This window comes from Rosa rugosa, chromosome 4 (genome assembly GCF_958449725.1).
Source record: "Rosa rugosa chromosome 4, drRosRugo1.1, whole genome shotgun sequence".
Taxonomy (NCBI): Eukaryota; Viridiplantae; Streptophyta; class Magnoliopsida; order Rosales; family Rosaceae; genus Rosa; species Rosa rugosa.
In genome coordinates, this window is record NC_084823.1 from 32,868,058 (window position 1) to 32,895,588 (window position 27,531).

The following is a 27,531-nucleotide window of genomic DNA, read 5'->3' on the forward strand; positions in this document are numbered from 1 at the left end:
ACTTGGCAATTTGAGTTTTTGAAAACTACCTCTTTTTATTTTACTATGTGCCAATTGAGGAAATAATGGTTTTGCTGATTCTGGATGGCCTACTCGATCATTTGATCCCTAATATTGAGATTCTTGTTGTTCCATATGGTTATGCCTAGCTAGCAGTTATTAAACCAATGAATTGCATAAATTGATACATGGGATTGTAAAACACAGTGCATATGACTGATTCTTTCTATCTTTAAGCTTGTACCCTCATTGCCTACTTCTGTGTCTTGTTTTCAGACACCATGCGGCCACAATTTCTGCCTGAAGTGCTTCCAGAAATGGGTTGGGCAACGAAAGCATACTTGTGCAAAGTGCCGTGCTCCAATTCCTCAAAAGATGGCAAGTCAACCCCGAATCAACTCTTCCCTTGTAATTGCCATACGTATGGCTAAGCTTTCAAAATCACATGTTACTGGGGCGGCTGCCAAGGTATATCATTACATACAAAACCAAGACAGGCCTGACAAAGCATACACTACTGAGCGAGCACAAAAGACTGGAAAAGCTAATGCTGCAAGTGGCAAGATATTTGTTACAATTCCTTCAGATCATTTTGGACCTATACCTGCTGAAAATGATCCTGAGAGAAATCAAGGTGTCATGGTTGGGGAATGTTGGGAGGATAGGCTGGAATGTCGACAATGGGGTGCACATTTTCCCCATGTTTCTGGTATAGCTGGACAGTCTAACCATGGCGCACAGTCTGTTGTGCTTTCAGGAGGGTACCTTGATGATGAGGATCATGGGGAATGGTTCTTATACACAGGAAGGTCTGGCATTCAATGCCCCTCTTTTATTGTGTCTTCTTTCCATTTTCATGAATATTCTTATATTTTAAGACAATACATTTCATTTTTTCATTTTTCAAGTTGCTTACATCATTGTGCATGCAGTGGCGGAAGAGATTTGAGTGGGAACAAGCGAACTAATAAGGACCAGTCCTTTGACCAGACTTTTGAAAAGTATAACAAGGCGCTCCAAGTTAGTTGCCAGAAAGGCTATCCTGTAAGGGTGGTAAGGTAAGGATAATGTTCAAAACTCTCTTGCCATGTGTCGCTTTTTCCTTTTTCTGTATAATGTCATTAATATCCACAACCCTTGATGTCTTTGTTTGACAAATATGTGTAGCAAGCAATGTAATTGCAGTAAGATATTTTGTTTTTATGCTTGATGGTTGATCTTTGATTTTTCCTTAATTGAGTGGTTCTTCATATTGTTAGTTTTTCCTTTTGTTGCCTCAGCCTACAAAAATGCAATCTATTTCAAGTTTTTTGTCCCATGCTATTGAGATTTGAGATAATTATCTGGTATTGGAGTTTGATATAGTACTTGTCTTTGATAGATTGGATGCCTATTATGGCCCAATAAAGTGGTGGCACTCTTGTATTAGAGGTTGCATTGATGGGACAAATTATCAAATAATATATGTGGGTGTCTTGGTGTCAATTTTTGTTTGGTTTTAGAGGCATACATATATCCTTTCAGTATAATGAGTAAAACACAGCTTCCAGTGGAGTTGCTCTGCTTTTAGATTAGTATTCTGAATATTTACTCTTCCATTTCATAATTAGATCGCACAAGGAGAAGCGCTCCGCATATGCCCCTGAGAAAGGGTTGCGGTATGATGGAGTTTATAGAATTGAGAAGTGTTGGAGAAAGGTGGGAGTCCAGGTAAATATGCGCTATCCCTGACTTTTGAGAGGCTAGATAGTTTTTCAAATTTCATAACATAAAACTGAAATCTTTTTTGGCTTTATAGGGGTTTAAGGTCTGCCGGTATCTTTTTGTCAGATGTGACAACGAACCTGCACCATGGACAAGGTTTGTTTTAGCTTATTTCTACACTCTTCCTTTTATACACCCCTCTTTGCTAGATATTTTCCAACTTTCACTGCAGTGATGAACATGGAGATCGGCCTAGACCACTACCAGCAATACCTGAGCTGGCAAAAGCCACAAACATAACAGAGAGGAATGCAAGTCCATCATGGGACTTTGAGGTAAGCTGATACTTTTACTGATTTTGAAATATTTTTTTTAGTCAACATCAGAATCCATTGGGAATTACTGCCCTTTTTACCCGGGAGCATTTTGTGGCTGCTGCTTAGTGCCTTAGTTACAGTCCTCATGTTTTTTTTTTCTCTGAATTCCCTGAATTTAATGGACTACTTTATTAGGAGAAAGATGGCCGCTGGAAATGGATAAAGGAACCACCTATCAGCAAAAAACCTGTTCAAACATTAGATCCTGCTGATCGAAAGAGGTCAAGGAAAGCAATGAGGAGAGCACAGAACATGACTGTACGGGAGAGGCTCTTGAAAGGTTTTCTATTTCATCTCTATCACTCTCTCTCCCTTCCTCCACCCTCAATTCCTGATACTGATGTGCCCACTTGATCAAAAACTACACAGAACCACAATTGTTAAATTTTTTTCGAATAGAAGAAAACTAGGTAATTTGGTTGTTGGTGATTCTATTCAGTCTAACTGATCTAGATTCAATTAAGTGGTATCGACTATTATTGTAAACCTCGTTGGATATTTTGGTTGATTGTAAGATAATTTACAGTCATGCTAACATATATCCATCTCCATCTGCAGAATTTAGCTGCCTTATTTGTCGCCAGGTGATGACATCTCCCGTTACCACATCATGTGGTCATAATTTCTGCAAGTCATGTTTTCAAGGTGCTTTTGCGGGTAAGAGTGTGGTGACAGAAAGAAACAGAGGTGGAAGATCCCTTCGAACTCAAAGGAATGTACTGACCTGCCCTTCCTGTCCCACCGATGTCACTGATTTTGTTCAAAATCCCCAGGTTTGTCTTTTGTGCATTTTGCTTTTATCTAGGAATAGAACATTATTGGTTTTTCTTCACTTGATTGCTCGGAACTTGGAAGATGGTAGAGCAACAAATATAATCTAATCCTGAAATAACTAAGTGCCTGTTGGTCTTCATTATCCTTGTCTTCTTGGCAATCAAAAAGAAAAAAAAAAGATTAAATTCAACTTAGTTTCAAGCAATAACATCTGTTAACAAATGGAGGCAAATTTTACAGTAGCTTGTGCCTTTGAACTTGACAGGTGAACACAGAGATAATGAAAGCAATTGAGTCACTGAAAGAAGAGGAAGCAAATGTAGAATCAGCTGATGAATCAAGTGAAGAAATGGACATTCCTGACAATGAAAATAGCACAGAAATGCCAGAAGAAGCAGCTGTGGTAGATGGTGAGCAGACTTCTCCAACAAAATGCAACCCCAAAGGCAGTCCCAAACGACTGAAAGTTGATACTGGTAATGACTCGCCAAAGAGTGATATTGTGGAGGTAAATGAAATTTCTGCTGTCCAGACTAATGGTGTCAATGGAGATACTGAGATGGAAATTGCCAAGGAAAGCAATGAGGTACAGGCTCCAGTTGCGAAACGAGGGAAAAAAACTGCTGGTCAAGCTGGCCAAGGTGTTGGAGCAAAGACCAGGGGAACAAAGAAGGCTAAGGATGCTGTGAGTGAAGAGAACGGCTCACCATCAAGTAATGAAGTTTCTGCTGTCCACACTGATGATGTCAATGGAGATTCTGATTTAGATATAGCTAAGGAGACCAATTCTGAGATGGAAGTTGCCAAGGAAAGTAATGAGGTACAGGCTCCAGTTGCGAAACGTGGGAAGAAAAATGCTGGTCAAGCTGGCCAAGGTGTTGGAGCAAAGACCAGGGGAAGGAAGAAGGTTAAGGAAGCTGTGAGTGAAGATAACGGCTCACCATCAAGTAATGAAGTTTCTGCTATCCAGACTAATGGTGTTAATGGAGATTCTGATTTAGATATAGCCAAGGAGAGCAATGAGTTACAGGCTCCAGTGGCAAAACGTGGGAACAAAGCTGCTGCTGGTCTAGCTGTTGAAGGTGTTGGATCAAGGACCAGGGGAAGGAAGAAGGCTAAGGTAGCAGCGAGTGAAGAGAATGGTTCACCATCTAGTCCTCTCCATGTGGATGTGGATTTTAAATGATGTTGCTAACTTGAAAGGAAGGGCGAACTTTGGGGTTTTTGGTGGGACGGTTATGCTTTTTGGTACCTCAAGGTTCTTTTGAGAATTATAGCATAACTTTATAGTTCCTCTAGAAGGTTCTTTTTGAGAATTTGCATACACAGGTAGCTGGCTTAATGCCTGATAATGTATTGCAGAACCAGTTCGTAAGCTTCATGGGAATGATTGAATGAAGTACTTATGTTTTGATTTCATAGTTAATGGTATTATTCTATTATTCCCAATTCTCATCTTATATGATATGCCATGACTATTAATAGAAACTATTACATAAAAACATGAATTACATAAGTGCCTTTCTCTATTAGCTCCTTGCTTTTGTAAGATTTGAACACTTCAGTAAATTACCTGTCACTGGCTAGAAGCCTCAGTTTTTGTAAAAACTTTGGTTGACTAATCCTGTTTGGTCGAAACTCTTTGTGGCACTTAGCAATTGAAGCCATTTTAGAAACATCTAAGAACTTGGGGAGGTTGAGGGTCGTAGTTTTAAGCAATGAGCTGAAAAACTGATCTTCCTCGGTTTTTGTATTGACTGTGCGGCGCTAACCATACTTGCTCGAAGTTCCTTGCTGCATTTAACACTCAATGCAATTCTAGAATGATTTAAGAACTGTCGTAGCTTTGTAGTAGGGAAACTCATCCTTGGAGGTTTTTAAGCAATGGGCCGGAAAACTGATCATCATCCTAATCTTACTTCCTTGAAGTTCCTTGATGCATTTAACAATTGAAGCCACTTTTGAAGGATGTAAGGACTTTGCAAGTTTAGGGATGCTGGGGATACTCATTTTTTCAGGAGACTTGGGACTTTAGCAAGGAGGAGGAGGAGCCTTGAAGCTTACAACATACAGAGGACAGATGTGAGAGTTCATGAAATCACTCCATATGATATATCTTCTCGGGTTCACAGGATCATCCACACCACAATCGAGCTTGTTGGAGCTGGGAAGAGCTTGCTTCGAATTTGGGGACACCAATTCTGTCTTCCCCAAAATGACGCTACAAAGTAGTATGTGCCTTAGCCCACTGTCATCAGCAACTGAACATAAAGCACTACAAAAAAACAGAATCATATGTTAGCTTCAGTGAAAATTGATTCAAAATTCAATGCTTTGAATACTAAAAATGATATTGAGGCTTACCCATCAAAAGAACAATTCAGAGGAGCCAAATGAATGGTATCAACACCATAAGGTTCATCATTAGATGTAGGTTCTCTAAGACTAAACCCATTCAACAAAATCTCACATATCTCATCCCTGGAACTACCATACCAAGCAGGCACAATATTGGCATTGCCCCCATGCTTTCGAGCCACTGCCTTAGAGAAACTCCGAAACCTCTCCAATCTTGCTCGACTCGTCGTTCCTTCAGAGCACAAATTCTTGTGTACAGCCACAACATTGGCTTCTGTTCCCATACCCAAATCAAAGAAAATCTTTATCAACTTATGCTCCTCACTCTCTTCGTCTACCTTGACCATCCCATTACTACTGAAAACACCGAACTGACTTAAGTCAGAGGAAGATCGTTCTCTATTGCTATGGGAGTTAGAACCCCGTGTGTCATTGCCATCAAGAATAGTTGAGAGTAGGTAATCATCATTATCAATCTGCTCCATATCTGTTACAGTTATTTACAGCAGAACAAACAAGAGCTATTACTTCAGCAGAGCTATAAAAATATTGAAGAAAGTTGAGCTGATTATGCTTATTAAGAACCAGGCTGAGAAACGTTGAGACTTCAGGAAAAAACTGGTTTGGAGCTTTTATATATAGAGCAGTAGACCTTTCCCATATTTTGTATTCCTAAAGCGGATAGTTTTGTTGATGATTTCATGATTTGTTTGGGGAATCAATATGGAAGTAGGAAAGAGGCTTGCTTAATTTCCTTCCTCAGACTGTGTTTACTTTGGCTTGCAAGTTAAGGGCTTCCTATTTTTGGGTGGATTAAAACATGAGAATAGTTAATCATTAACGGATGGTAAGATGAAAATGTATCAATCAACCACTCACCACCAGTTTATTACATTAAGCAGTTGTTGAGGAATGCATATTTCCTTCAGCTGCCGGGACAAGAAGTCTTCACAGATGTCAGAGTCTCGCAGGTCTCAAGTCTAGGAAGATGAAACCCTGCGTCAATGCAAATCGACTAGTCGCATTATCTCCATTCTCCAATAAGAAACTTTATCATTGAACACAGTATACACCATGCTATGCCAATATCAATCAGGAATCTCAGTACTGGAATTATTAACTAGATACATAGTTGCAGACTTGCAGGATTTGGTCACTAACTGGCCTTGATCTTTCCCATCTCACACTACCCGGCCACTAGCCCTAGACTTTCTGTTAATGAACTTCGAAAGAGAGTTTTCAGATTGTTTCCCCAAAATTCTCACTTCTCTCGATACCCTCTAGAACATGATCCTACGACCTAAGCCCTGATGTCAGCTGCAGGTGTGAATCTTTTACATAGATACTGCAAATATTTTTGATACACGATAAAATCGTTTATATCATCTCAATCAATCCGCTATGATACCAGTACTACCAGATGCATAAAGTAGACAACGATAAGCATTTTTCAAAAGAAAAAAAAGAAAGAAAGATGTTTTATTTGGTTCTGGTATGCTTATAATCAACCTATGCTTATAATCAGCAAATAGATGAATAATTTATGTAGCTAAGAAGAAACAGTACTAAATTGTGCCAACTAAACTTTGGCGGACAACGTGGATCTATTTCATCACAGCTTATGCTATATCAGTCTAGAATTAATCTTTGCTTATGCTATATCAGTCTAGAATTAATCTTTCACAACCAGAAACTATGAACTGGATGACAAGCTGGTTTGAGGCCACTTAAGATGCATCACTTTTCTTCACTACAAGAGAAGACATTACAGCCACTACACCACCATGCTGGTGAGCAAAAGTAAACATAAATGAGGAAGACAAGAACAAGCTTATAATAGGAAAAAAACAGAAAAACAGAATTCATTTACTTTTCAAACAGTCGTTGATCGATGAGATCCTATAACGTAGTACAAAGACTCAAAGAGCTACACCATTCTATGACTATAGCAGTTAGCTGCTGGATTAAAGGTCATTTTACTATACTAGTCTCCTCTAGAAACTTCATTCCTCCTCCTGTATATCATCATCAGCAGTAAGGAGATGGTTCAATGAAACTCTTGCTCTTTTAGGTTCCCCCGAGGCTTCCTCAGACTCATCACCCTTCCTCTTCAGACTTTCATCCTTGGCATGTTCATCATTGACAGAATCTGGAGCTTCACCTCCAGATTTCACATCTTCCTGCTGGGTTGTCTTTGGATCAGATTCTTCATCTTTCTGTTTACCATTCAGATCCCCTTTCTCAGAGGACGTTTCACACTCTTCCAAACAAGAGCGGACTTCACCATTGCCAGCAAGATCAAGAGGGGTCTTCCCTGCTTTTGTCTTTGTAGTGAGATCCGCACCTTTCCTAGCCAAATACTTGATAAGTTCCACATGGGACCCTTGAACAGCAAAGTGTAGCGGAGTCAGACCTTTGCGAGTGGAAGACTTGACCGAAGCTCCAGAAGAAAGTAGGGCCCGAACAACCTCTAAATGTCCCTTTTGCGCGGCAAAGTGTATTGCTTTCATGTCATCCATAGCAGCAGCACCAACATCAGCCTTGTTCTTACACAGAAAATTCACCACTTCTGTTTGCCCAGCCCATGCAGCTAAATGTAGTCTTTGATAAAATCAATTGTCAAAGAAACAAACTTTTAACTTCTTCAAGTAGTCAACCATGCCAGAGTTTTTGAGCAGCTAATCAACTCAAAAACCAGAGCTAGTCATTTGCCAAGTTGCCTGGTTAGTCAAGCAAGCACACATTTGAAAAACATAAAGCGACAACTAATCCATGAAACAATGCAGTAACCACTAACATCTAACATCTTTACCACATCAAATCACAATTTTTTTTCACTAGAAACTCCAATCTTTACATATCAAAATGACAGACACAAATTGAAATACCCTCTTTTCGATTAATATTCAAGGTTTTACCCAAGATTGTCCTTTTCCCAAAAAACTAAGAGAAAATGTAAGGTGGGGCTTGCAATCAAATTCACCCAACTGCTAAAATCCCATGAAAACCCCTAATTCCATGAAGGACCAACCTAACTATCAGTTCAAACTCATACCCATCATCACATTCAAAATCCAACCATACTTCCGAACATTAAATTAGAGAATTGAAAAAAAAAATACTTCAAAATACAAATTGCAATTCATTTGAATTGTATGGAATTGAAGAACATGTGAAAAAAGGATACGGAGTTCTGGAGTGCTTATCTCTCCCATTGACCTTCAAAGGGTTGGAGCTGACAATCACCTGAACTGCACTCAGGTCGCCGGACCTCGCCGCCGCGTGAAGGTCTGTTTCTCCTCCGCCACTCGTACCCTTCCGTCGATTTCCCATCGTTTCTTAAAAGACCAAATAGGTTTCGGTTCTTCTGGATTGAATTGAATTGAAGCCAACACAGTGATACCAATAGACTTGATTCGGGAACGTGAGATGAAATGACAATAATACCCTTACGCATTCCTTTTATTTCCCTCACTGTTTTTTTGCGACTCATCCTCCTCCTTATGTGTTCGCCCCATTCTCTGAACTCAAGGATTGTGGGGTTTAGGGTTTAGGGGGCTTTTAGTTTGATATAAAGGGATTATCTTTCTTCCAAAAGATTCTGACTTTGTTGTTCAAATCATCTTGAAGGGGTCCTATCAATATGGAAGTTCAGCATCTGCTTTCTGGGTTTTGCTCAACCCCAATGGTGCAAAACCCCAAGACCCAATTCTTTGCAAGATTGCCCTCTTCTTCTTCTTCTTCTACTGCTTCTACATATTTTGCTCAATCCCACAAATGGGTCTCCTTCAAGGCCTGCCCTTGTAATTCACAGAGGGCATTGTCTAGGAAGGTGGTAGAGTGTAGGAGCAGCACAGAGAGAACTGGGGTCATTGCTTCTTCTGATAGTGAAGATTTGGGGAATGGGATTAGGCGGAAAAAGCTTGCGGTTTTTGTGTCTGGTGGAGGCTCCAATTTTCGGTCCATTCATGAAGCCTGCATTCGGGGTTCAATTCATGGAGACATTGTTGTTTTAGTTACTAATAAACAAGGTATCCATTCTGTTTCAGATTATGATATTATTGGGTTGTTTATTATTCTTGATTGCTTGTTTTTGTTTGATATACATGTTTTAGCCTTATTTAAACTGCATGTGAACTTAGAATAGAAGTCTTTAGAACATAATCTACTTGTTTTCCTAGTTACAGAACTGTAGAAGCTCTGCTGATGCAGATGTAGAGTTGTTCGGAATTCTCTTTGCTGCGTTTTTTTTTTTTTAGTTCAGTAAATGGAAAATATATTAAAGAACCAAAGAAACTACAAACACAAGCAAGCTTCTAAACAAATGAAGGTTAGACAGTTGCAAGCAAATGAAGCTTCCATACTCCTATGCATGACAAGTTTCAAACGTTCAGGAAACCTTTTAAATGCTGACTTCACCCTGACAAATCTTGTTTGGCTTTTTTTCTATTTTTGCAAGAAAAGACTGGGCAAGACAAAAGGTTAAGATTAAGTGTAAGATTAGATCCAAGTACTAAAATCCACAACGAAAAGAATGACAACTTTAGTTCCTCTATCCTAAAATAAAATATCTATCAATTGCCACACTACATTCTGCATCATTAACATTGCAAGCTCTTTATCTGTGCATATAATTAACATGTATAATATTAGAGAAAACTGTTCAGACAGATAGTTCACACCACTAGACTAACAGATATTTCATAGAGAGGTATTGAGCTCATTAGCATCTTCCACTCAGAGACATGGTAGTTTTTACTGTCAGATCCCCGTTCACAAGCAAAATAGAAAATAAAATAAAACCCCCTATTGAGCATGAACCTACGTCATACTATAAAAACAGGTGAAGCAAAAAGATAGACAGAGTAGCTTTAAGAACAACGATAAGTAAAATTGTAACTTACAGCATGTGCCCTGGGTAACTCCAATCTTTGTTGCATGTGAACAATCTTTGGTGAAAGCAGTGCCCCCATTTGCAGATAACTCCACAGGTTTGGAATTACCAGCATACTCTTCTTCACATGTAAACTGAAGTTGTTTCTCCACAGACTTGAAAACAGCAATCCTCCTGGATCTTAACCGTTATGGAGGAGATGCATTAAAAGCCTTACCATTAGGACCAGTGGTATTAATAACATGACTGGTTGGACTGTCACACAGACAGTTCCACACGATGTTTGTTTCTTTCCTGTTCTTTGGGAACAATGAGCGATTCCCTGACTGATTCACTATCAACTATCCTAAGTTTGTTAGGAGGTAAATGTCCTTGGGCCGACTTTCTTTTTCGCAAAATAGGAGTGTTGGGGAAGGTCTTAGCAGCTATTTTCAAAATTGATTCAGGGCATCGATTACATAAACCACTATTCTTTGCAGTAGGAGGAGTGAAGAAACTAACAGGTGACGAGTTCGGACTAGACTTGTAGTCATGCTGAAAGCAATGCAAGTTTGAAAGCCCTGAATCTAATGGAATAGAGCTGTCCAATGGTGGTGGTTCATAGTACAATGAACCATAGCTAGGAGTTTCAACTGGCACAGTTGAGCTGTCAACTTTGTCTTCAACTTTTTGACTGTTGAATTCAGAATTCTCATACTTCGGCTCACTGTCAATACCTGAATTCTCAATCTGACGCTTGCTGTTTACAGCATTCTCTTTGCTGCGTTACTCTCACAACTTTGTTAAAAACTGTTTGAGAAGTCCGGAGCTTCAGAAATGTATTGCATAAACGGTTTATGTGATTATAATATGTTCATTAATGTGTATTGTATCTTATTAAAATTGGAACATTCCAGGTTGTGGAGGTGCTGACTATGCAAGAGATAAGGGCCTCCCAGTTGTGCTGTTTCCCAAAACAAAAAAAGAGCCTGATGGAATATCTCCAATTGACCTCGTTGCTGTCCTTAGGTCAGACTCTTCTTTCATATAAGATTTTAAGTTGTATTTGTCAAGTTTACTATCTCTCTGTGGTATTTTTGAAAGTTGAACCATCCTTGTATTCTTTCGGTGCTTATAAGAAGGTTATACAACTTTGCTAAGAAGGAGAGATCTGTTAACTCAATCTTGCACTGGGAGTGGGGGATTAGTTGAATTTAATTCAGCCTTCTTTCTAGTACTTAGAAAAGGTCTTACTTAGTGAGATTTATCTTTACTGTATATTATCAGCTTCTTCACACTTTGGGAAAATTTGAAATACATTTAGTTTTGAATGCTTTTGAAACTATCTGTTTTCAATAACTAAAGAAGAAGATAGTTACTGCAGCTTCAGTGTATATGCTCTTCCAAATGTCCTTTCAAAATTCATAAGCCTAGGAAATGTCTGCCAGTTGAGGCGTAATGTTAGCATTGTTAGATAATCTATGAGTAGGTCTTATATAGGATTGTTTTTTTTTTTGAATTGTTAATCACGTTTTGATGGCTTATATAATCAGGGGACTTGAGGTTGACTTTGTTCTTCTGGCTGGTTACCTACAACTTATACCGGTAGAGTTGATACAAGCTTATCCCAGATCCATAGTGAACATCCATCCATCACTTCTTCCTGCATTTGGAGGCAAAGGTAACTATGGAATGAGGGTTCACAAAGCAGTCATTGCTTCTGGAGCAAGGTATGCTACTAGTTACCAAAATTCAATTGTTTTGAATCAAAATTTCACTTTAATGAGTGTCCTAATTATGTATCTTTCATTTTGGTCCAGATACACAGGCCCTACAATACATTTTGTTGATGAGCATTATGACACTGGACGTATCCTTGCTCAAAGAGTTGTCCCAGTGCGTGCTAATGACACTGCTGAGGAGCTGGCTGCAAGGGTCCTTAGGGAGGTAATGCAATTTTATGTTTCACTGATATTTGTAATTTGTTTATTCATCTGTTCCACTGACTAATCTTTTGCTCCTTAATTGAAATCGAGGCTCTTATGGACCAAAGAAAAAGAGATTGAGATATAACAATTAGAAGTTCTACATAAATTAAATAAAATCATTTCTGAAAGAGCTTTTCCCCACTGTTTCATTTTATATAAGAACCAGCCTTGTGGGATGATGGAATCATAGATTTGTTATTCTGTGCACTATGCAATATATCTTATGAATTTGTTCTGTACTAATGTAGGAGCATCGCTTATATGTGGAGGTCATAACAGCATTATGTGAAGAGCGAATATCTTGGAGGGAAGATGGTGTTCCTATAATCCGCAGCAAAGAAAATCCCAATGAATACAGCTAACAGAAGAACAATCACATGAGGGAAGGTAGCTAAAAAGAATGCAAAGAAAATTCCATTTTTTGATCACTTATCCCAGTTGGTGTAGTTGGGCAGTCCCAGTTTGTCACTTGTCAGAGCCATGTATACCTATAATCACAAAGAGAAAGGGAGAAGGGGGCTAAAAACAAGGTTCATAGTTAAGAGTAGCAAGAGGTTTTCACTTCATGTATGAGTAAATGGGTCAACGGTTGATAACCTGTTATACACTAGGCTGTGTTTCATGTATTGCACTTCTTTTTCTTCACTGGAACATGTGTAACCCAATTTCGAAATTAATGTGATCTGATTTTTGAGAAACACTTGGTTTCGAGGGAAAAAGAAGAGAGGTACAAGGGAATCTCCACTCCTTTCCCAATGTTTCACCAGAGTTTCAAGCTGTTGTGTATGGGTTCTGGGGAGTGGTTGAAGGGCCATCTTCTAACCAACCAAAACACCAATCTTCTCGCAAGGAATGTGCAATGTGATTTGGCCCTCAGTATGATTGATCTTAGGAATGCTTGGTCATTGTATCTTGAATGGTTCATATTGAAAACACATATGTAGAAAAAGCTTTTGAGACTTGATCACCGACGTAGTGTTCATATTTATCTTCAAGTATGAATGTATGATGTTCATACTTGCATAGGATCCATTGGTAAAAAAACCCCCATCAAGCATCCTCATTGTAACTTCAGCCTAAAAAACAAATAGAGTATTGTTTATAGGGAAAAATGCACCAACAGTGTCCGGACACTTTGAGGACTGTCAAAATGATACCTGGACTTTAAAACTTGTCAATGTGATACCTGGACTTATATTTTCTTGTCAACGTGATACCTACGTCAATTTTCCGTCACAGCACCGTCAAGTTGACCACGTATGACGCACGTGAGGCCGAAAAAGATAGGTAAATGACTGATGTGCCCTCAAATTACTTTTTTATCTGAACCATGATTTAATATGAATAAAATAATTAAATTAAATATATTTTATAATGAATTCTCAAAAAAAAAAATTTATAATTAAGAGATAATTCTCTCTCATTCATCATCAGTTCTTCGCTCTCATTCATCATCAATTACCCATAATTTCTTCTTCTATCTCATTCATCAATCATCATAAGTTCTTCTTCTCTCTCATTCATCATCAGTTACCCATAATTTCTTCTTCATCATCAGGAGATTGAACGAGGACTTTGAGAGCTTGTTTCTTTGAAATTGAATTGGGGCTGGTGTTACCACGAGCAGCAGAAGAGGTCTTTCCAGCGGAGAAAGCAAAGGGCTTGGAATCGACCATCTCCTCATCATCGTCCACATCAGACTAGTCCTTGAATTCCTGGAAATCAGCCTCGAAGAGTACAAGATACAAAGGATGGCCCAACTAGGCCAACCAAGACAAAAACAGAAACAAAGACCCAACAAGCGAGCCCACAAACTATGCTACCCAAGTAAGAACCCATCAGCGTAGAACGCAGCACCGTCGCAGATAGCTGCACCGCCGCGAAGACCTGCACCACAGCAGAGATTTGAACTTGGGGAGACAGAAACACTGAGCAACTACAGAAGAACAACACATGCCCAAACCAGGGAGGGCCAATCAAAGCACCTAAACTCTCATCGTTGGAGAAGTTGCCGTAGAGGGGTCGCAGCCACAAGCAAATTGCAGCAGGAAGAACCACAGCAAGTTGACCAAACCAAGGTGCATGGGAGATGAAGAAAACGAAACCAAACAAAGACCTAAAGAGCCTATAGCCAGATACGCAGAGAATACCGAAACGAAGTGCACCTCCACAACGGAGAAACACTTCCGCCGCAACTTCCGTCGCCAACAAAGCCAGATAAACCAGAGGGAACGAAAACAGAACACAATCCACAAAGGGATATAAAGGATAGCTACCCAAAGGGGAGACAATCCGATGTTGCACTAGCAGGGAAAGACCCAAGTGCACTAGCGGGCAAACCCCGCTTAAACCAAGAACCACGGCGACGGAAGGCTTAAGAAAAAAGTCACTGAAATCAGCGACAATCAAGGAATGAAACGGATGGGAGAATAAAACTAGATCTGGGAATAGGAAGATTGGGGCTGACAAGGATTTAACAAAGGGAAAGAAGAGGAAAACGAAGAAAACAGGGAAATAAGAGGCATCAAACCTCAGATTTGGGACTGGCCCAAGCAAAAACCACCCATGGAGGGTGGAGGTATCGCCGCCACCAACTATCAAACCGACAGAGAGAAAACCATGGGGCGAAGGAATAATTAGAAATTTCTCGATTGGGATCTGGGTTGAACAAAGCAAAAAAATGTATTCATCTTTTATTTTCAATATAAAAAATTATTCAGTTTTTATTTTCAATTTTGAATTTATTCATTTAGGGTTTGATGGAGTGAAAAAGTCTTTTTTGCCCTCATTTTCGGCCTCACGTGCATCACACGTGGTCAAAACTGACGGTGCCGTGACGGAAAGTTGATGTAGGTATCACGTTGACAAGAAAATATAAGTCCAGGTATCACATTGATAAGTTTTAAAGTCCAGGTATCACTTTGACAGTCCTCAAAGTGTCCGGACACTGTTGGTGCATTTTTTCCCTTGTTTATATGCAAACAAAATAATTATTTCTATGCACCGAACAGTGCAAGTGATCCGGCATCTATTAGGTGATTTCAGCTTTTGATATTTGTAGACGATTTTTTTTTTTTAATAACAAAAAAAAAATTCTTAAGTGATATAAACCATTCATTCATGTTGGTAGAAGTGTATTCAAGTGTTTTGAATCATTTCCATACAAATAAATCAAAAATTTTACAAAGAGTGAATGAGTCATTTAGAATTTCCCCAACATTTTTCAAAGGTGTCCACAAAAATCTTAGGCCGTCCATTACATGATCTCACACATTCGACGGTGTAGATTTCCAAACTCAATCTTTATCACAAATGAACTGACGATAACACCCCTCTCCTTTAGGTAGTTGTTGAAGTGAAGTCGCAGCAGCCTCCCCTCCTCTACCTCCTCCGTCGGAATCCTCATTCTCTGAGCTTCAGTCGATAGAAATAGTACCATTCAGGTAATCTCTCCCTCTCTCTCTCTCTCTCTCTCTGCAATGTTACTTGTTTGTAAGAAACACCATTTCTCTCAAGAAAGATTTAGACTTTCCTTCAATCTAGGGGTTTGCTCTAATTTGGGGAAATCTCAACTGGGTACTCTAATTCCATCTGGGGTTTGCTCCAATTGAGAGTCTTGCTGTAAATTTCTTTCTGGGTATTTACTCTCGGGTATTAATTACTTACTACTTACTCTCAGGCAGAGGCAGGCGTAGTGGAAGCGAGTGATGTTCTCGTCTCTCTCTCGGCTAGTCCCTCGGGTGACCAGATGCCATTCCCACCTCACTGCTTTAAGGTCCTTCTCCTTCTCTAGGATCCCACCCCCACCAGGCAAGTTCTTGCTTCTATCTCACTATTATGCCTATTGCTTGGTTTCTAAGTCCCTTTGCATTTCATATTAGTGATTCGTTTGCATTTCATTTTATAATGCTAGGGTTCTTCTGATCATGATTGTTTTCAACAACATATTTGATGTTGTTTCTTTAAGAATAGTGAATCAAAGTATTTTGGGCACCAAGATAATTCTCTTGCCAAAAGTTTGACACATGTGGTTGGTTAATAAATGGTGAATGGAGAAGCTTTGATGGAGTCCTAAATTTTCATTCCTGGCTAATAATTGAAATAATGTGGGTTTTTGCAGGTTCTGCAGATAGTTTTCCTCAGCAGGGTGTTAATGCTTCTGAGAATGTTGCAACCGGAACGGGCTTGGATCATGTCACGGGGTTTCCTGGAAGGAATTCCAGGTCTATGGACTTTGTTAGGGGAGTTATAGACCAAGATGGAAGGGCAAACAGAGCGGATCCTCAGTTTCAGTTCCCTATTAGACATATGGAGCAGAATGCTGATGTAGTCCACATAAAGTTGATGCGTAATAATACTTTTGTTACCGTCACAGATTCAAAGGGGAACAAGAAACTTGGGGCTTCAGCTGGATCTGTACCAGAAATGAAAGGAGGAGCAAAATTGTCTCGCTATGCTGCCGAAGCAACTGCAGAACATGTTGGACGGATGTCCAGAAATTTTGGGTTGAAATCAGTTGTGATGAGGGTGAAAGGGTTTACTTATTTCAAGAAGAAGAAGCAAGCTATCTTGAGCTGGAAAGACGGCTTTACTAATTCCAGAGTGGGTCAAAATCCGGTTATATACATTGAAGATACCACCCGAAAGCCCCATAATGGCTGCCGACTCCGGAAGAAGCGTCGTGTCTAGAGATACTGTATGCTTTATGTTGACCAAGTGTTGCTTTTACTTGGCTAGACGCATCTTGTCATATACTGAGATGAGTAAAAACTTGGTGGTGGCTAATAAACTTTTGCTAGGAGAGCTTGGCATACTTTTTTTTTTTTCCTTCACTTTAATCCCAATCTGATTTTGTAGTCTACTTGAATATCACCTTAGTTTGTTTCACATATGGTTGGTTTTGTGATAATGTATGGAAATTTCTCTGATAGTATTGGTGATGAAAAATTTCTGCTTTGCTTACTGTGTTTGGAACTTCTATTATTGGCCAGTTTATCAAGTGTTAAATGCATTTTTTCCTCAATTGCTTTGGTATATAGCTAGCCAAAACTTCAGTAAGTCCACAAGTAAGCGATGTTCAGATGACTGTTGCAAAAATGGTGTATGCATGTTGGTGGGAAGTGGGAAGTGGGAAGTAGTAGTAAAGTGAGTTCTTATGCTTGTTATGGTTTGTATGTCTTCATTTGATGTGGATTCCCTGCTGAAGTTCACAAATAAGACAAGACGTTTCGTCGAAATTACCACTAAAAACGTAGGTTAAGTACTTCAGCACGTTGTATTTGGTCAATTTTTATGCTCTTTTTTACAGCCAGTCATGGAGTTAACTTGTGAATCATTCACATCCCAAATCTTTAGATTGCAAACTGTTTGATTCTTTATGTCATAAAAATAAAAAACAACTGTTTGATTCTTTTGAGGTGTCCGATTGCGATTCAGTTACTATTTGTAATAAAAATCCATAAATTGATCACGAACCATACAGGGAAGTGTTCCTAGCATTTTTTATGTGTGTAAAATATGCAACCACACACTTTTTTTCTTCTGGTCTGATGCAACCACACAGTTAGTTGAGCAACAAATATTCAGATAGACATTAAGTTGCATTTCACTTGCAATCAAAGGCCAAGTTCCAAAAGATTGATATGTAATTTCCCAAAAGAAATGAGAGTAAATTTAAAGGTTTCCACCTTTAAGTTGTTAGGGACTTGAAGAACAAAGCATAAACATTAAATTGTTAAAGTCAGTTCAGACTTTCAAAATGATCCAATGATTTATATACCAACTGCTCATTTACAGTTTAGGAGGAGAGGGGGTTCTTCCAAATGTGCAGTCGTGCAGACACTGGACCCAGCTTGGTTTTTCATGTTTAAGAATACTGGAAGAAAAAATTGCATACCAAACTGTCTTAGTGTGATTCACTAGTTGGTCAAGCCAGCACCAACTAACCATAAATTGTATTTCAAAAAAAAAAAAAAAAAACTTTGATAGAGAAATTTGTGATTGCTTAAAAAAAAAAAAATTGTGGTTCTGATTGCTTGGGGTTTGAGGCCTTTTTTTTATTTTTAATTTTTTTAAATAACTTTTATCCTAAGGCTGTCAATTCTGACACGACTCGAAATCCGCACCCGCACGATTAAAAAGCGGGTCGGCCGTGGGTCAACCTGCCATGACCCATTTAATAAATGGGTCGGCCACAGGTCAACCCGCCAACACGAAGTGAATCCGTATAACCCAATTATGCTGTACTTCTACTTGAAATTTTGGACGTTGGGAGTATTTGATCATAGGATTAAACAATTTGAAATATTTTTCTTTATAATTATTGGATTTAATTATTTATGAATTATATATAATTATTTATATTGTTTGTCTTGTGGATTTTTAGCGAATTTAATCAATTTATGCATTTTTTTAGTTAAATGGGTCACATTATTAACCTTAAATGGGTCATTTTGTCTAACACTACACAACCTATTTATTAAATGGGTTAAGTGAGTTGGAAATGGGTAACCCGTTTAATAAATAGGTTGGGTTTGAGTTTAAATTTTTGACACGATTATTAAATGGGTTGGATTTGGGTTTGTCTCTTGCGACACGACAAATACCTTGACACGACACGAACCCAACCTGACACGACTCATTGACAGCCCTAGTTTATCCCATCCCACTCTTACATATGTCACTGAGAATCAAACCCATCGTTATAATGTTAAAATTATAACTACCAACAACAAGCTTGGGGTTTGAGGCCTAAAGCCCAAATTCATAAATTTTGTAATATCATTAAATTATAATATTTTAGCAAAAAAAAAAAAATTATGATTGTAATCCTCAACTTTCTGTGATAGAAGAGTTGATAAGTTTGATTCTCTCATGCATAGTTAGATATAGGGAAAAATTCTGTTTAGTCCATGTACTAAGACTCTGTCAGCGTTTCAGTCCCTGACATTCTAATTTAATCTGAAAAGTCCTTGAAGTCACAATTTCCGTCTAATAGGTCCTCACCGTCCAAATTCTCGTTAACTAGCTGACGTGGCATACAATTAGACACCACGTCAGCGTAATGTAAGCAAGGTGGATGGTAAAATGTCCACTATACCCCTATTCTTTTTCCCTTTTTTTTTTTTTTTTTTTTTTTTTTTTAAATTTCTTGGATTAAATACTGTTTACTCCCTATACTTATAGGGTTTCATCGTTTCAGTCCCTGACCTTCGAATTTCACCTAAAAAGTCCTTGAACTCTCAATTTCCTCCCAATTGGTCCCTGCCGTCAAAATTTTCTGTTAAAGTTGCCGAAAATGTCTATTATGCCCTCACTTACTTTGTTTTTTTAAATTTATTTTCTCTCTCTCTCTTTTATTTCTTTTTTTCATTTCACCTCTTGAAGGTCTGTGGATTAGAACCATCTTGATGAGGAGATGAACAGAAGGAGGCGAGAGAGCCAGAAGAAGAAGAAGAGGTAAAAAGAAAAAAAAATAAAAAAAATAAAAAAAGAGAGGAAGAGAAATATATATATATTTTTTAAGTAAATGAGGGTATAATAGACTTTTTAGGGGAAGATAACGGAGTTTTTTACGGATGCTTGACGGCAGGGACCAATTGGGAGGAAATTGGGAGTTCAGGGACTTTTTAGGAGAAATTCGAAGGTCAGAGACTGAAACGATGAAACCCTATAAGTATAGGGAGTAAGCAGTATTTAATCCAAATTTCTTTCATTCTCTTTTCATTTTCTTTTCTTTACACCCAAAATCCACCACTACCAAGCTCTCCACCACCACCATCACTTAAACCTCTCTGCTTCCTTTGATCCCAAAAAACTCGAATTCCACCTCCATGAAACGACCCTCTTCATTGTCCTCACTAACCTCTAAATTCAAAAATGAAATTGAACCATCAAGACTATTTAAAGGTTTTCAAGTATCTCTACCTTCAAAATTTGCAGGCCTAATGAGACCTTGATTGTTCTCCTTCGAACCCATTTCGATCACCTTTAAGACCAGTCGCAACACATTAGAACCCAAAGAAAGCACCTTCAAATACCAAAAACAAAAACCCCTAACCCCAGATTCTTCATCCGCTTGTTCCTTTACCTGAAACCCAGTTCACCTTTACTGGAATGAATCCATTTCCAAGATTAAGTGATGAACCAGTCCCACCCACTATCCACCTACAACAAAATCGCCGCCACCATCTCTCGACTTGTTCTCCAGCTTAGAACGAGGGTTTGTCGGTGGGCACCAGCTGGAGTAGCAGTAGCGATGCCGAGTTTGGATTTTCGAGGAGCGAGTTCCAGACGAGTCAACTCGTCGGGACGGTGGAGCTTTATCAGAGGCATGTGTTTCTTTGCTACAAGATTTCGTAAGTTTGGCCGCCGAGGATTGAGGCGACGGAGTTTGATTGGCTGTCGAGGCTACTCTACGCAGTGATGATGGCGAGGAGGGTTGATATGAACAAAGAGGTATGGTTTTTGTTGGGGGGTTTGGTTTGTATTGTGGTGAATTGAAGTGGGTATTGCTTGAAATGGGAGAAGCTTTGTTAACAGAGAAGACATTCAAATCTGGGGTGTTAAAAAGTGGAATTCTCTGCTTAATTTTCATTTCTGGAATCTGGGTTTTCAAATTCGGTGCTTTCAATGCTTGAGTTTTTTGTTTTTGTTTTTGGGTAGTTAGATTTTGTTGAGATTTTGAGATTTTTGGGATTGAATTGAAGGTGAGGAGGAAGAAGAAGATGAATAGACAACAGCAGGCGTCGCACTACTGGTTGTTTTACAGTCGCAGTAACTTAAAGCAGTCACCATGGCTTCAATCGACTTTGGCTGGTACACTTTCTGTTTCTTGTTCTAGACCAAAGTTTTAAGGGGTTTTAGATGTTATTGTAGAAAATGGGTTGTGACATTTGACCATCTCCTCATTGTAGAAAAGGGATTGTGAATTGATGGTGTTCCAGTGGGATTGTGATTTGTGGTTTAAAAGATGGGGTCTTTTGATTTTGTATTGATGGAGAAGTAATTCGTACTAAGAATTTAGAACATAGAAGAAGGGATAACAGAGTTGGATCTAGGTTATGGTGAGCAGAGGAGGAAAGGTGAAGAGCATTAAGGTTAGTGGTGGTGGTTGGGCTTAGGGAGAGAGAGAGAGCTCGGTGGTGGTTATGGTGGTAGCGGTGGTGATTCTCTTATGCTTTAGATTTGGGTGCGAAGAAGAAGAAGAATGGGAAAATGCAAGAGGGTATATTGGACAATTTTCCAATGACGTGGCATGCAAGTAGCTGAGGTGGCGTGGAATGGATGGCCTCGTCAGCAATTTAACGGAACATTTGGATGGAACCCTAACAGAGTGGACTAGTAGGAAGGAAATTGTGAGGTCAGGGACTTTATGGATGAAATTGAAATGTTAGGGACTGAAACGATGTTGCCTCCATAGTACAAGGACTAAACAGAATTTTCCCCTTAGATATACTTGAGGACTATATGCTTGGATGGCAGGAAATCATGATATGGAATGAGAATTAATTTCATTTTTCAAGTAGAGATACTGTTTGGTTGTAATTAGAGATTGGAAAGGAAATAGAAAAATAAGATTTAACTGGAAATTGACTCCCTCATAAAGCCTGATTTGAATTACCTAGTGAGAGGTGGTATTCTAATTCCATTTCCCACCATCAAAGGCAAAATTACATAAATTATCCATCTAAAAAATTTATATTCTCTCGCCAACATTCCTTATAATAAGTCAATGTCATATTTGTACTTTAATTAGTAAAAGGGTGTTTTTAAAAATTATAATTTTATATTTCATTCTTATGACTTACCAAACACTCCGATAGGAATGTTTGGTCTTAGTGACGTACACCACAAGGGTCTTAGGCGTCAAAAGGATTAAGGAGGTGTCATACGTTAGGAGACGTAGGTTTCTTGCTTTTTTAGTTTATTGCTTTTGCTGGTAGTTTTCCTTGTTTTGGATTTTAGTTTTTTTGGATTTCCTTTGGTTTGGAGTTTCTCTAATCAGCTTGCATTGTAATATGATGGGTGGTTTGTACCCTTCATACCTGACCGAGTGAGGTCGTTATGATTTTACATCAATGGATTCGTCTTCCGTTGCCCTAAAAAAAAAAAAAAAAACACTCCGATAGGATTGGAAAATAAATTCCATAAATTAATTTCTAGTAATGTTCCAAACACCCACATGGAAATATCAAAACCTAATCCATTCCATATCGGTCTGGAAAGAAAAATAAATCATTTTCCTATTTTGACATTCTTGCCAACCAAATGGGGCCTTAGGTTGCTCTCTAGGGTTTCTCTTTGCAAACCCTGGTGCTGCATGGTAGACGGCAGTGGCAATGACGTGTTTGAAGCTCGCTGATCGTGCAGGGTGGGTGAATAACCTGCTGCTAGGGTCGCTTCTACTTTGGTGTTGTGGCTTGGGGATCGGAGGTGCTCGAATCTCGAGTGGAGGTTGGCACGCAGGGATCCTTTGATCGTTTTGGGTCGCATACGGGCTCTGGGATTAAGGACTCGACGTTGGAAGAGTGCGACTTTTGTCTCTGAGGCAGTGTATTGACCCGCCGGAGGAGGTACTTGAAGGCGGCGTGTTCTGTTGATCGGCGGCGGATCTGGTTGGGCTGTCGGGTTCCTCCGACTGTAGTTGAGGTTGCCTTCCAGGTTAGACCTAAGGCAGGCTTCTTGTTCTAATGGTGGAGAGTCGTTGGCAGCTGCCGGAGCGGTGAAGGGTGGGGGCTCCTTCCCTGAAGGATCCGACCCGGCCAATTTGGGTGGTGGGGATGTAGGGTTTGGGCAGTGGGCTTTGGGCCCTTGCCTTTATGGGCTGCGGATTGTAGTCCGGTGAATTGGGTCTATATGGTCCAGTTCCCCTTTTCCCTCTCACTTAGGTTGGTTATGGTTTGGGCCTTTTGGGAGGTGGTCTATCCTGCTCATAGTTCTCCATTTGTTCTTAGCATGTTGCTGTGGCTGTGTTGTCTGTTGCGACATACACCAGGAGGGTCTTAGGCGTCAAGATGTTCAAGACAGTGGTTCCATGTTAGGGCAGTGTAGGGTTAGGGAGTTTTTAAATTCTGTATTTTGTTTCCTGCAGTTCCTTTAGGATTTTAATCTTTTTTGGAGTTTCCGTTACGGATTTTAGTCGTTTACTTGAGCATCGATTTGTAATATGAGGGGTTTTCGAACCTCTCATGCTTGACCGCGTGCAGTCGTATGATTTTATATCAATGGATCAGTCTTCCGTTGCCCTAAAAAAAAATGGGGCCTTAGGTTATACAATGAACTGATTCAAAAAATGACTATTGTATTTTTAGTCCTTGTGTTTTGGTAAAATTGTAATTTTGGTCCTTATAATTTAAATTTCTGAAAAATTTTGGTAGTTTACATTTGTTGTCATTTTAGTTAGTTTCCCTTTTCTGACTTTTTAATTCCAACATCTACGCCACCTTTAGAATGAAAACAAAATGTCTTCCAAAAGAAAAAAGAAAATTAGCTTTCAAAAAAAAAAAAAAAATTAAAGAATGAAACAAAATGACTGAAGTTGCAATTTAACTAAAATATATGGACAAAAAAGGATTGTACTTTCAAAATGTCTGCAATTGCTGCAATAAATGAATATCATTCTCTATGCTGTAATAATCTTATCTGCGTTGTACTTTCAAAAATTGAGTACCTTTTTCATCTCACCTAATTCATTTAAAATAAAAATGATCTCTATGTCTGTAATTGACGCAGTCAGAAATAACCTGGGTTTACAAGCAATAAACCCTAAAAAGATAAATCTGGAGTCCACCAGAGAATTTGAGAAAAATCTCTTATTTTATTAAATTTGATATGATAAACTGATGCTAGTACAAAGCATAATGGTGCTTATATAGGCATCTAAGACCTAGAATTATAATCTAACAAGAAATCCTAAAGAATCCAAATTTAAAAGGAAACTAAAAACCTAAAATAAAAGAATTCTAAAGCAAATGTAAAACTAGCCTAAAAATATTATATCCTGAATCGGATAATTAAGACGATATATTTTGGCCTAAATCTAATAGGGCTCACTAAAGTGAGTCTTGAAGATCTCGTCGTTCCTATTCTGGAAATGTATCATGCGTCTCAAACGGACATTCTGGCCAAAAGTTGACCAAATCTGATTCACAATCAAAACCTGACTTTTTGTACGAGTAACCCAAAAGGTCCAAAACCAAATCTTCTTGAATATTCCAGCGGCTAATAATCTCATTACGCGTGAGTTACCTATTTTCCAATTACTCTTCTTGATTCTACGCCGCTTCTTTGCTTTTATGGTTTTCCGACTAAACCGGGCTCATTCTCATCCTACATCATTCTCCTCCACTATGAAAGAACTCGCCCTCGAGTTCCTCTTGAATAAAAGGCAAGAATTGGTAGACAAGAAACCCGATAAAAAATTAGATACTTGAACCTGTGAGTCAATGGCCTGATCTTTTGCAAATTCTGATGACACAATCATGAAGCCAATACCATAGATGAGTCTGTCATATGCACTTTGGCTGTCATAGGCAACCTTAGTAGATTCTTCTTGGCTCTTAAAGTTGCATTCTTGAATGACATCTGGTTCTGAATGGTTTATTTCAGGTTCCAAGACTTCTTCATTATTAATAACAATGTCTACATAAGCAATTTCATCTTTAACCTCTTCTTGGTCTTCATCCATGAATTCTTGTGGAGCTTCTTCCATTAGAAATTCTTCTGGTTTTTCTTCAATTAAACTATTAATCTCAATGGGCAAAGAAAACTCCTTGGACTTTAACTTCTTCTCGAAAACCTTAGGAGAGTAATTCTTGATTGAAAAATCTCTAGGTAGAAATTTTTCACTAAGAAGACCTTTCATCTTCCGCCATGTCCGAACACGCTTTTTTCCTTGTCTATGACGAGAATTCTGCAACTGATCCCACCAATAAGCATCATCTTTCTTCAGCTTCCGAGAAACCATCTTAACTTGCTTATTCTCCAGGACATCCATTAGATTGAAGAACCTCTCAACCTCAAGAAGCCAATCCAGGAATTCCTCCGCGCTCATGTGACCAGAAAAGTAAGGAATATCAATCTTGGTTCTGAGATCTTGGGAATCATGGTCAACATCACCTCCACCACCATGTAGAGCCCTAGCACGTTGTCCTTCACCGCCTCTGTTACAATTGTTGCTGTTCCTTCCTTCCAACAACCCACGAAATTCTGTCATTTGAGCGTTCATGGCAGCAATCTGAGCATTCATCTGAGCGGTAAGGGCATCCAAATGCGCTCTTGTAATTGGGGCAGTACGCTCGTCACCCATGGATAATCGAGGTAAATAAGAGAGACAGGAAAGACCTGCTTTGATACCACCTGACACAGTCGGAAGTAACCTGGGTTTACAAGCAATAAACCTTAAAAAGATAAATCTGGAGTCCACCAGAGAATTTGAGAAAAATCTCTCATTTTATTAAATTTGATATGATAAACTGATGCTAGTACAAAGCTGCATAATGGTGCTTATATAGGCATCCAAGACCTAGAATTATAATGTAACAAGAAATCCTAAAGAATCTAAATTAAAAAGGAAACTAAAAACTTAAAATAAAAAGAATCCTAAAACAATATAAAACTAGCCTAAAAATATTAAATCCCCAATCGGATAATTAAGACGATATATTTTGGCCTAAATCTGATAGGGCTCATTTAAGTGAGTCTTGAAGATCTCGCCGTTCCCATTCTGGAAAGGTATCATGCATGGGTCTCAAATAGACATTCTGGACAAAAGTTGATCAAATCTGATTGTGAATCAAAACCTGTCTTTTTGCACGAGTAACCCGAAAAGTCCAAAACCAAATCTTCTTGAATATTCCAGCGGCTAATAATCTCATTACGCGTGAGTTACCTATTTTCCAATCACTCTTCTTGATTCTACGCCGCTTCTTTGCTTTTATGGTTTTCCGACTAAACCGGGCCCATTCTCGTCCTACATCAGTAATATATCTTCATGGGTTAATTATTTAATACATAACCATAAGTTCAATCACTTGAAGCAATTAACAGATCATAAAGACGAGCACAGGTACCGTGATTGATGCACAAACCCATGTCCGAATGGGTTGTGTTGCTGTATGAGCTTTAGTTTAGAAAGTAGTAAGCATGATGAATTGTTTAACCATGACGTAACCATAACTTGAAGTTTCGAGGAGTAATGCATACCTAACCAGAACAAAAAATATTGTACTTTCTAAATGTCTGCAATTTCTGCAGTAAATGAATATCTTTATCTGTTCTGTACTTTCAAAAATTGATTATTTTCTTCATCTCACCTAATTCATTTGAAATGAAAATCATCTTTGCGTACTGTAATAATCGTCTACTTCTCCTTTTACTTTGTTATCTTCTCCCTCAAAAGCTAACCCAGGCCTCTGAAATGGACTCAGATTCTAGGAGGAGGAGAAACCAAGGAGAAGAGCAATCAGTAACTTGGCTGGAAAGTCTCTCATATGAAATCATCGTCGACATACTTTCCAGGCTTCCTCTTTCCTCTGCGGTGCAATTCGGGTATGTATGCCGCTCATGGCGTGTACTAGCACGTAGTCACCTTGATACTTTGCATAGGCAGCGTAGCTCTAACATAGTTGCAAGCCTAGGCCTCATCCTGCACTGTGATCATCCCATTAAAAATGAGCTTTACTTTGTCGATTACCCTTCTAACCATGATGGCAAGAAGATAGCACAAAAGAAAATTAACAAACCTTTCTGTGCTTTAATGCCTAAGTTTGATGTGGTAGGCTCATTTGATGGTTTGCTCTTCTTAGCTGATGCAGTGAACAATGTTGCACTATACATATATAATCCATTCACTAGGGATTATATAGAGCTGCCTAGGACCACCCAGTATCCTAATCGACATAGACATGTGGTATTTGAATTTGGGTATAGTCCCTTGACTAAATTAAAGTATACAAGGTAGTGAAGATAACCTATTACAAATTTACAATGGTCATGGAGAATACTATGGTTATAGAGATTGCCGGACTTACTACAGTAAATTTCCCCGACTATCCGACGTTCAGATTTTCACAACAGGAAGACCTATCTGGAGAAGTATAGGCAGTGCATCTCACTACTTGGATTCGTCACCAGCACAGACATTGGTCAATGGATGACTTCATTGGACCACTTGGACCTCACGCAGACTGCGATCTGGTGGCCAGCTCGTCTCGTTTGACCTATATGATGAGCAATTCAGAGAGGTTCCTGAAAGCTGAGCTATTGAACCAGAGATGAAGGAAGAAGAAGATGAGAGAAAGAGGGAGAAAAGCGTAAAAAAACTGAATGGGCTACATTGTATATTCTCTGTTAATTGTGAACAGTACATCAAGAACCTATTTATAGGCATAAGAAAATTACACTAACACCCTTTCATATTCCTAACAGTTCCAACGCCTGAGTTTGGAAGCAGGAG

General features: G+C 38.9%; 5 protein-coding genes across 5 annotated transcripts; 3 read left to right on the forward strand and 2 right to left on the reverse strand.

The window, feature by feature from the left end:
• Positions 1 to 219: 219 nt before the first annotated feature.
• LOC133744672 (E3 ubiquitin-protein ligase ORTHRUS 2-like) lies at positions 220 to 4,234 on the forward strand (the record flags this gene model as incomplete). The annotated part of the gene is made up of 8 exons (XM_062172741.1): positions 220 to 809; positions 933 to 1,058; positions 1,611 to 1,710; positions 1,799 to 1,860; positions 1,937 to 2,039; positions 2,217 to 2,361; positions 2,640 to 2,854; positions 3,121 to 4,234. Coding segments are annotated over 8 exons (2,262 nt in total), but the record flags the coding sequence as incomplete, so codon positions are not given.
• Positions 4,235 to 4,507: 273 nt separating this feature from the next.
• Positions 4,508 to 5,698, reverse strand: LOC133744673 (probable inactive poly [ADP-ribose] polymerase SRO2). The gene is made up of 2 exons (XM_062172742.1): positions 5,220 to 5,698; positions 4,508 to 5,130 (listed from the first exon to the last, which is right to left on the reverse strand). Exons 1-2 carry the CDS (start codon positions 5,696 to 5,698, stop codon positions 4,887 to 4,889), a joined length of 723 nt encoding a protein of 240 aa, XP_062028726.1. The 3' UTR covers positions 4,508 to 4,886.
• Positions 5,699 to 7,052: 1,354 nt separating this feature from the next.
• LOC133745825 (uncharacterized) lies at positions 7,053 to 8,598 on the reverse strand. Its single transcript, XM_062173969.1, has 2 exons — positions 8,401 to 8,598; positions 7,053 to 7,814 (listed from the first exon to the last, which is right to left on the reverse strand). Exons 1-2 carry the CDS (start codon positions 8,544 to 8,546, stop codon positions 7,217 to 7,219), a joined length of 744 nt encoding a protein of 247 aa, XP_062029953.1. The 5' UTR covers positions 8,547 to 8,598; the 3' UTR covers positions 7,053 to 7,216.
• A 113-nt stretch (positions 8,599 to 8,711) lies between these two features.
• Positions 8,712 to 12,772, forward strand: LOC133745824 (phosphoribosylglycinamide formyltransferase, chloroplastic). Its single transcript, XM_062173968.1, has 5 exons — positions 8,712 to 9,244; positions 11,004 to 11,115; positions 11,640 to 11,816; positions 11,907 to 12,033; positions 12,323 to 12,772. The coding sequence occupies exons 1-5, from the start codon at positions 8,857 to 8,859 to the stop codon at positions 12,434 to 12,436; spliced, it is 918 nt and encodes a 305-aa protein (XP_062029952.1). The 5' UTR covers positions 8,712 to 8,856; the 3' UTR covers positions 12,437 to 12,772.
• A 2,589-nt stretch (positions 12,773 to 15,361) lies between these two features.
• Positions 15,362 to 17,036, forward strand: LOC133743826 (small ribosomal subunit protein uS11m). The gene is made up of 3 exons (XM_062171870.1): positions 15,362 to 15,517; positions 15,754 to 15,884; positions 16,195 to 17,036. Exons 2-3 carry the CDS (start codon positions 15,782 to 15,784, stop codon positions 16,761 to 16,763), a joined length of 672 nt encoding a protein of 223 aa, XP_062027854.1. The 5' UTR covers positions 15,362 to 15,517; positions 15,754 to 15,781; the 3' UTR covers positions 16,764 to 17,036.
• The last annotated feature ends 10,495 nt before the right edge of the window (positions 17,037 to 27,531 follow it).

What these genes read in the sequence shown, in the direction of transcription:
- LOC133744673 (XM_062172742.1), bottom strand. Translation starts at nt 5,698, where the DNA reads ATGGAGCAGATTGATAATGATGATTACCTACTCTCAACTATTCTTGAT. An exon ending in CTGAATTGTTCTTTTGATGG is followed by an intron (nt 5,131 to 5,219) that starts GTAAGCCTCAAT and finishes GTTTTTTTGTAG; the next exon opens with TGCTTTATGTTCAGTTGCTG.
- LOC133745825 (XM_062173969.1), bottom strand. Translation starts at nt 8,546, where the DNA reads ATGGGAAATCGACGGAAGGGTACGAGTGGCGGAGGAGAAACAGACCTT. An exon ending in GATAAGCACTCCAGAACTCC is followed by an intron (nt 7,815 to 8,400) that starts GTATCCTTTTTT and finishes ATTTTATCAAAG; the next exon opens with ACTACATTTAGCTGCATGGG.
- LOC133745824 (XM_062173968.1), top strand. Translation starts at nt 8,857, where the DNA reads ATGGAAGTTCAGCATCTGCTTTCTGGGTTTTGCTCAACCCCAATGGTG. An exon ending in TTTAGTTACTAATAAACAAG is followed by an intron (nt 9,245 to 11,003) that starts GTATCCATTCTG and finishes GGAACATTCCAG; the next exon opens with GTTGTGGAGGTGCTGACTAT. An exon ending in GACCTCGTTGCTGTCCTTAG is followed by an intron (nt 11,116 to 11,639) that starts GTCAGACTCTTC and finishes TTATATAATCAG; the next exon opens with GGGACTTGAGGTTGACTTTG.
- LOC133743826 (XM_062171870.1), top strand. Translation starts at nt 15,782, where the DNA reads ATGTTCTCGTCTCTCTCTCGGCTAGTCCCTCGGGTGACCAGATGCCAT. An exon ending in TAGGATCCCACCCCCACCAG is followed by an intron (nt 15,885 to 16,194) that starts GCAAGTTCTTGC and finishes GGGTTTTTGCAG; the next exon opens with GTTCTGCAGATAGTTTTCCT.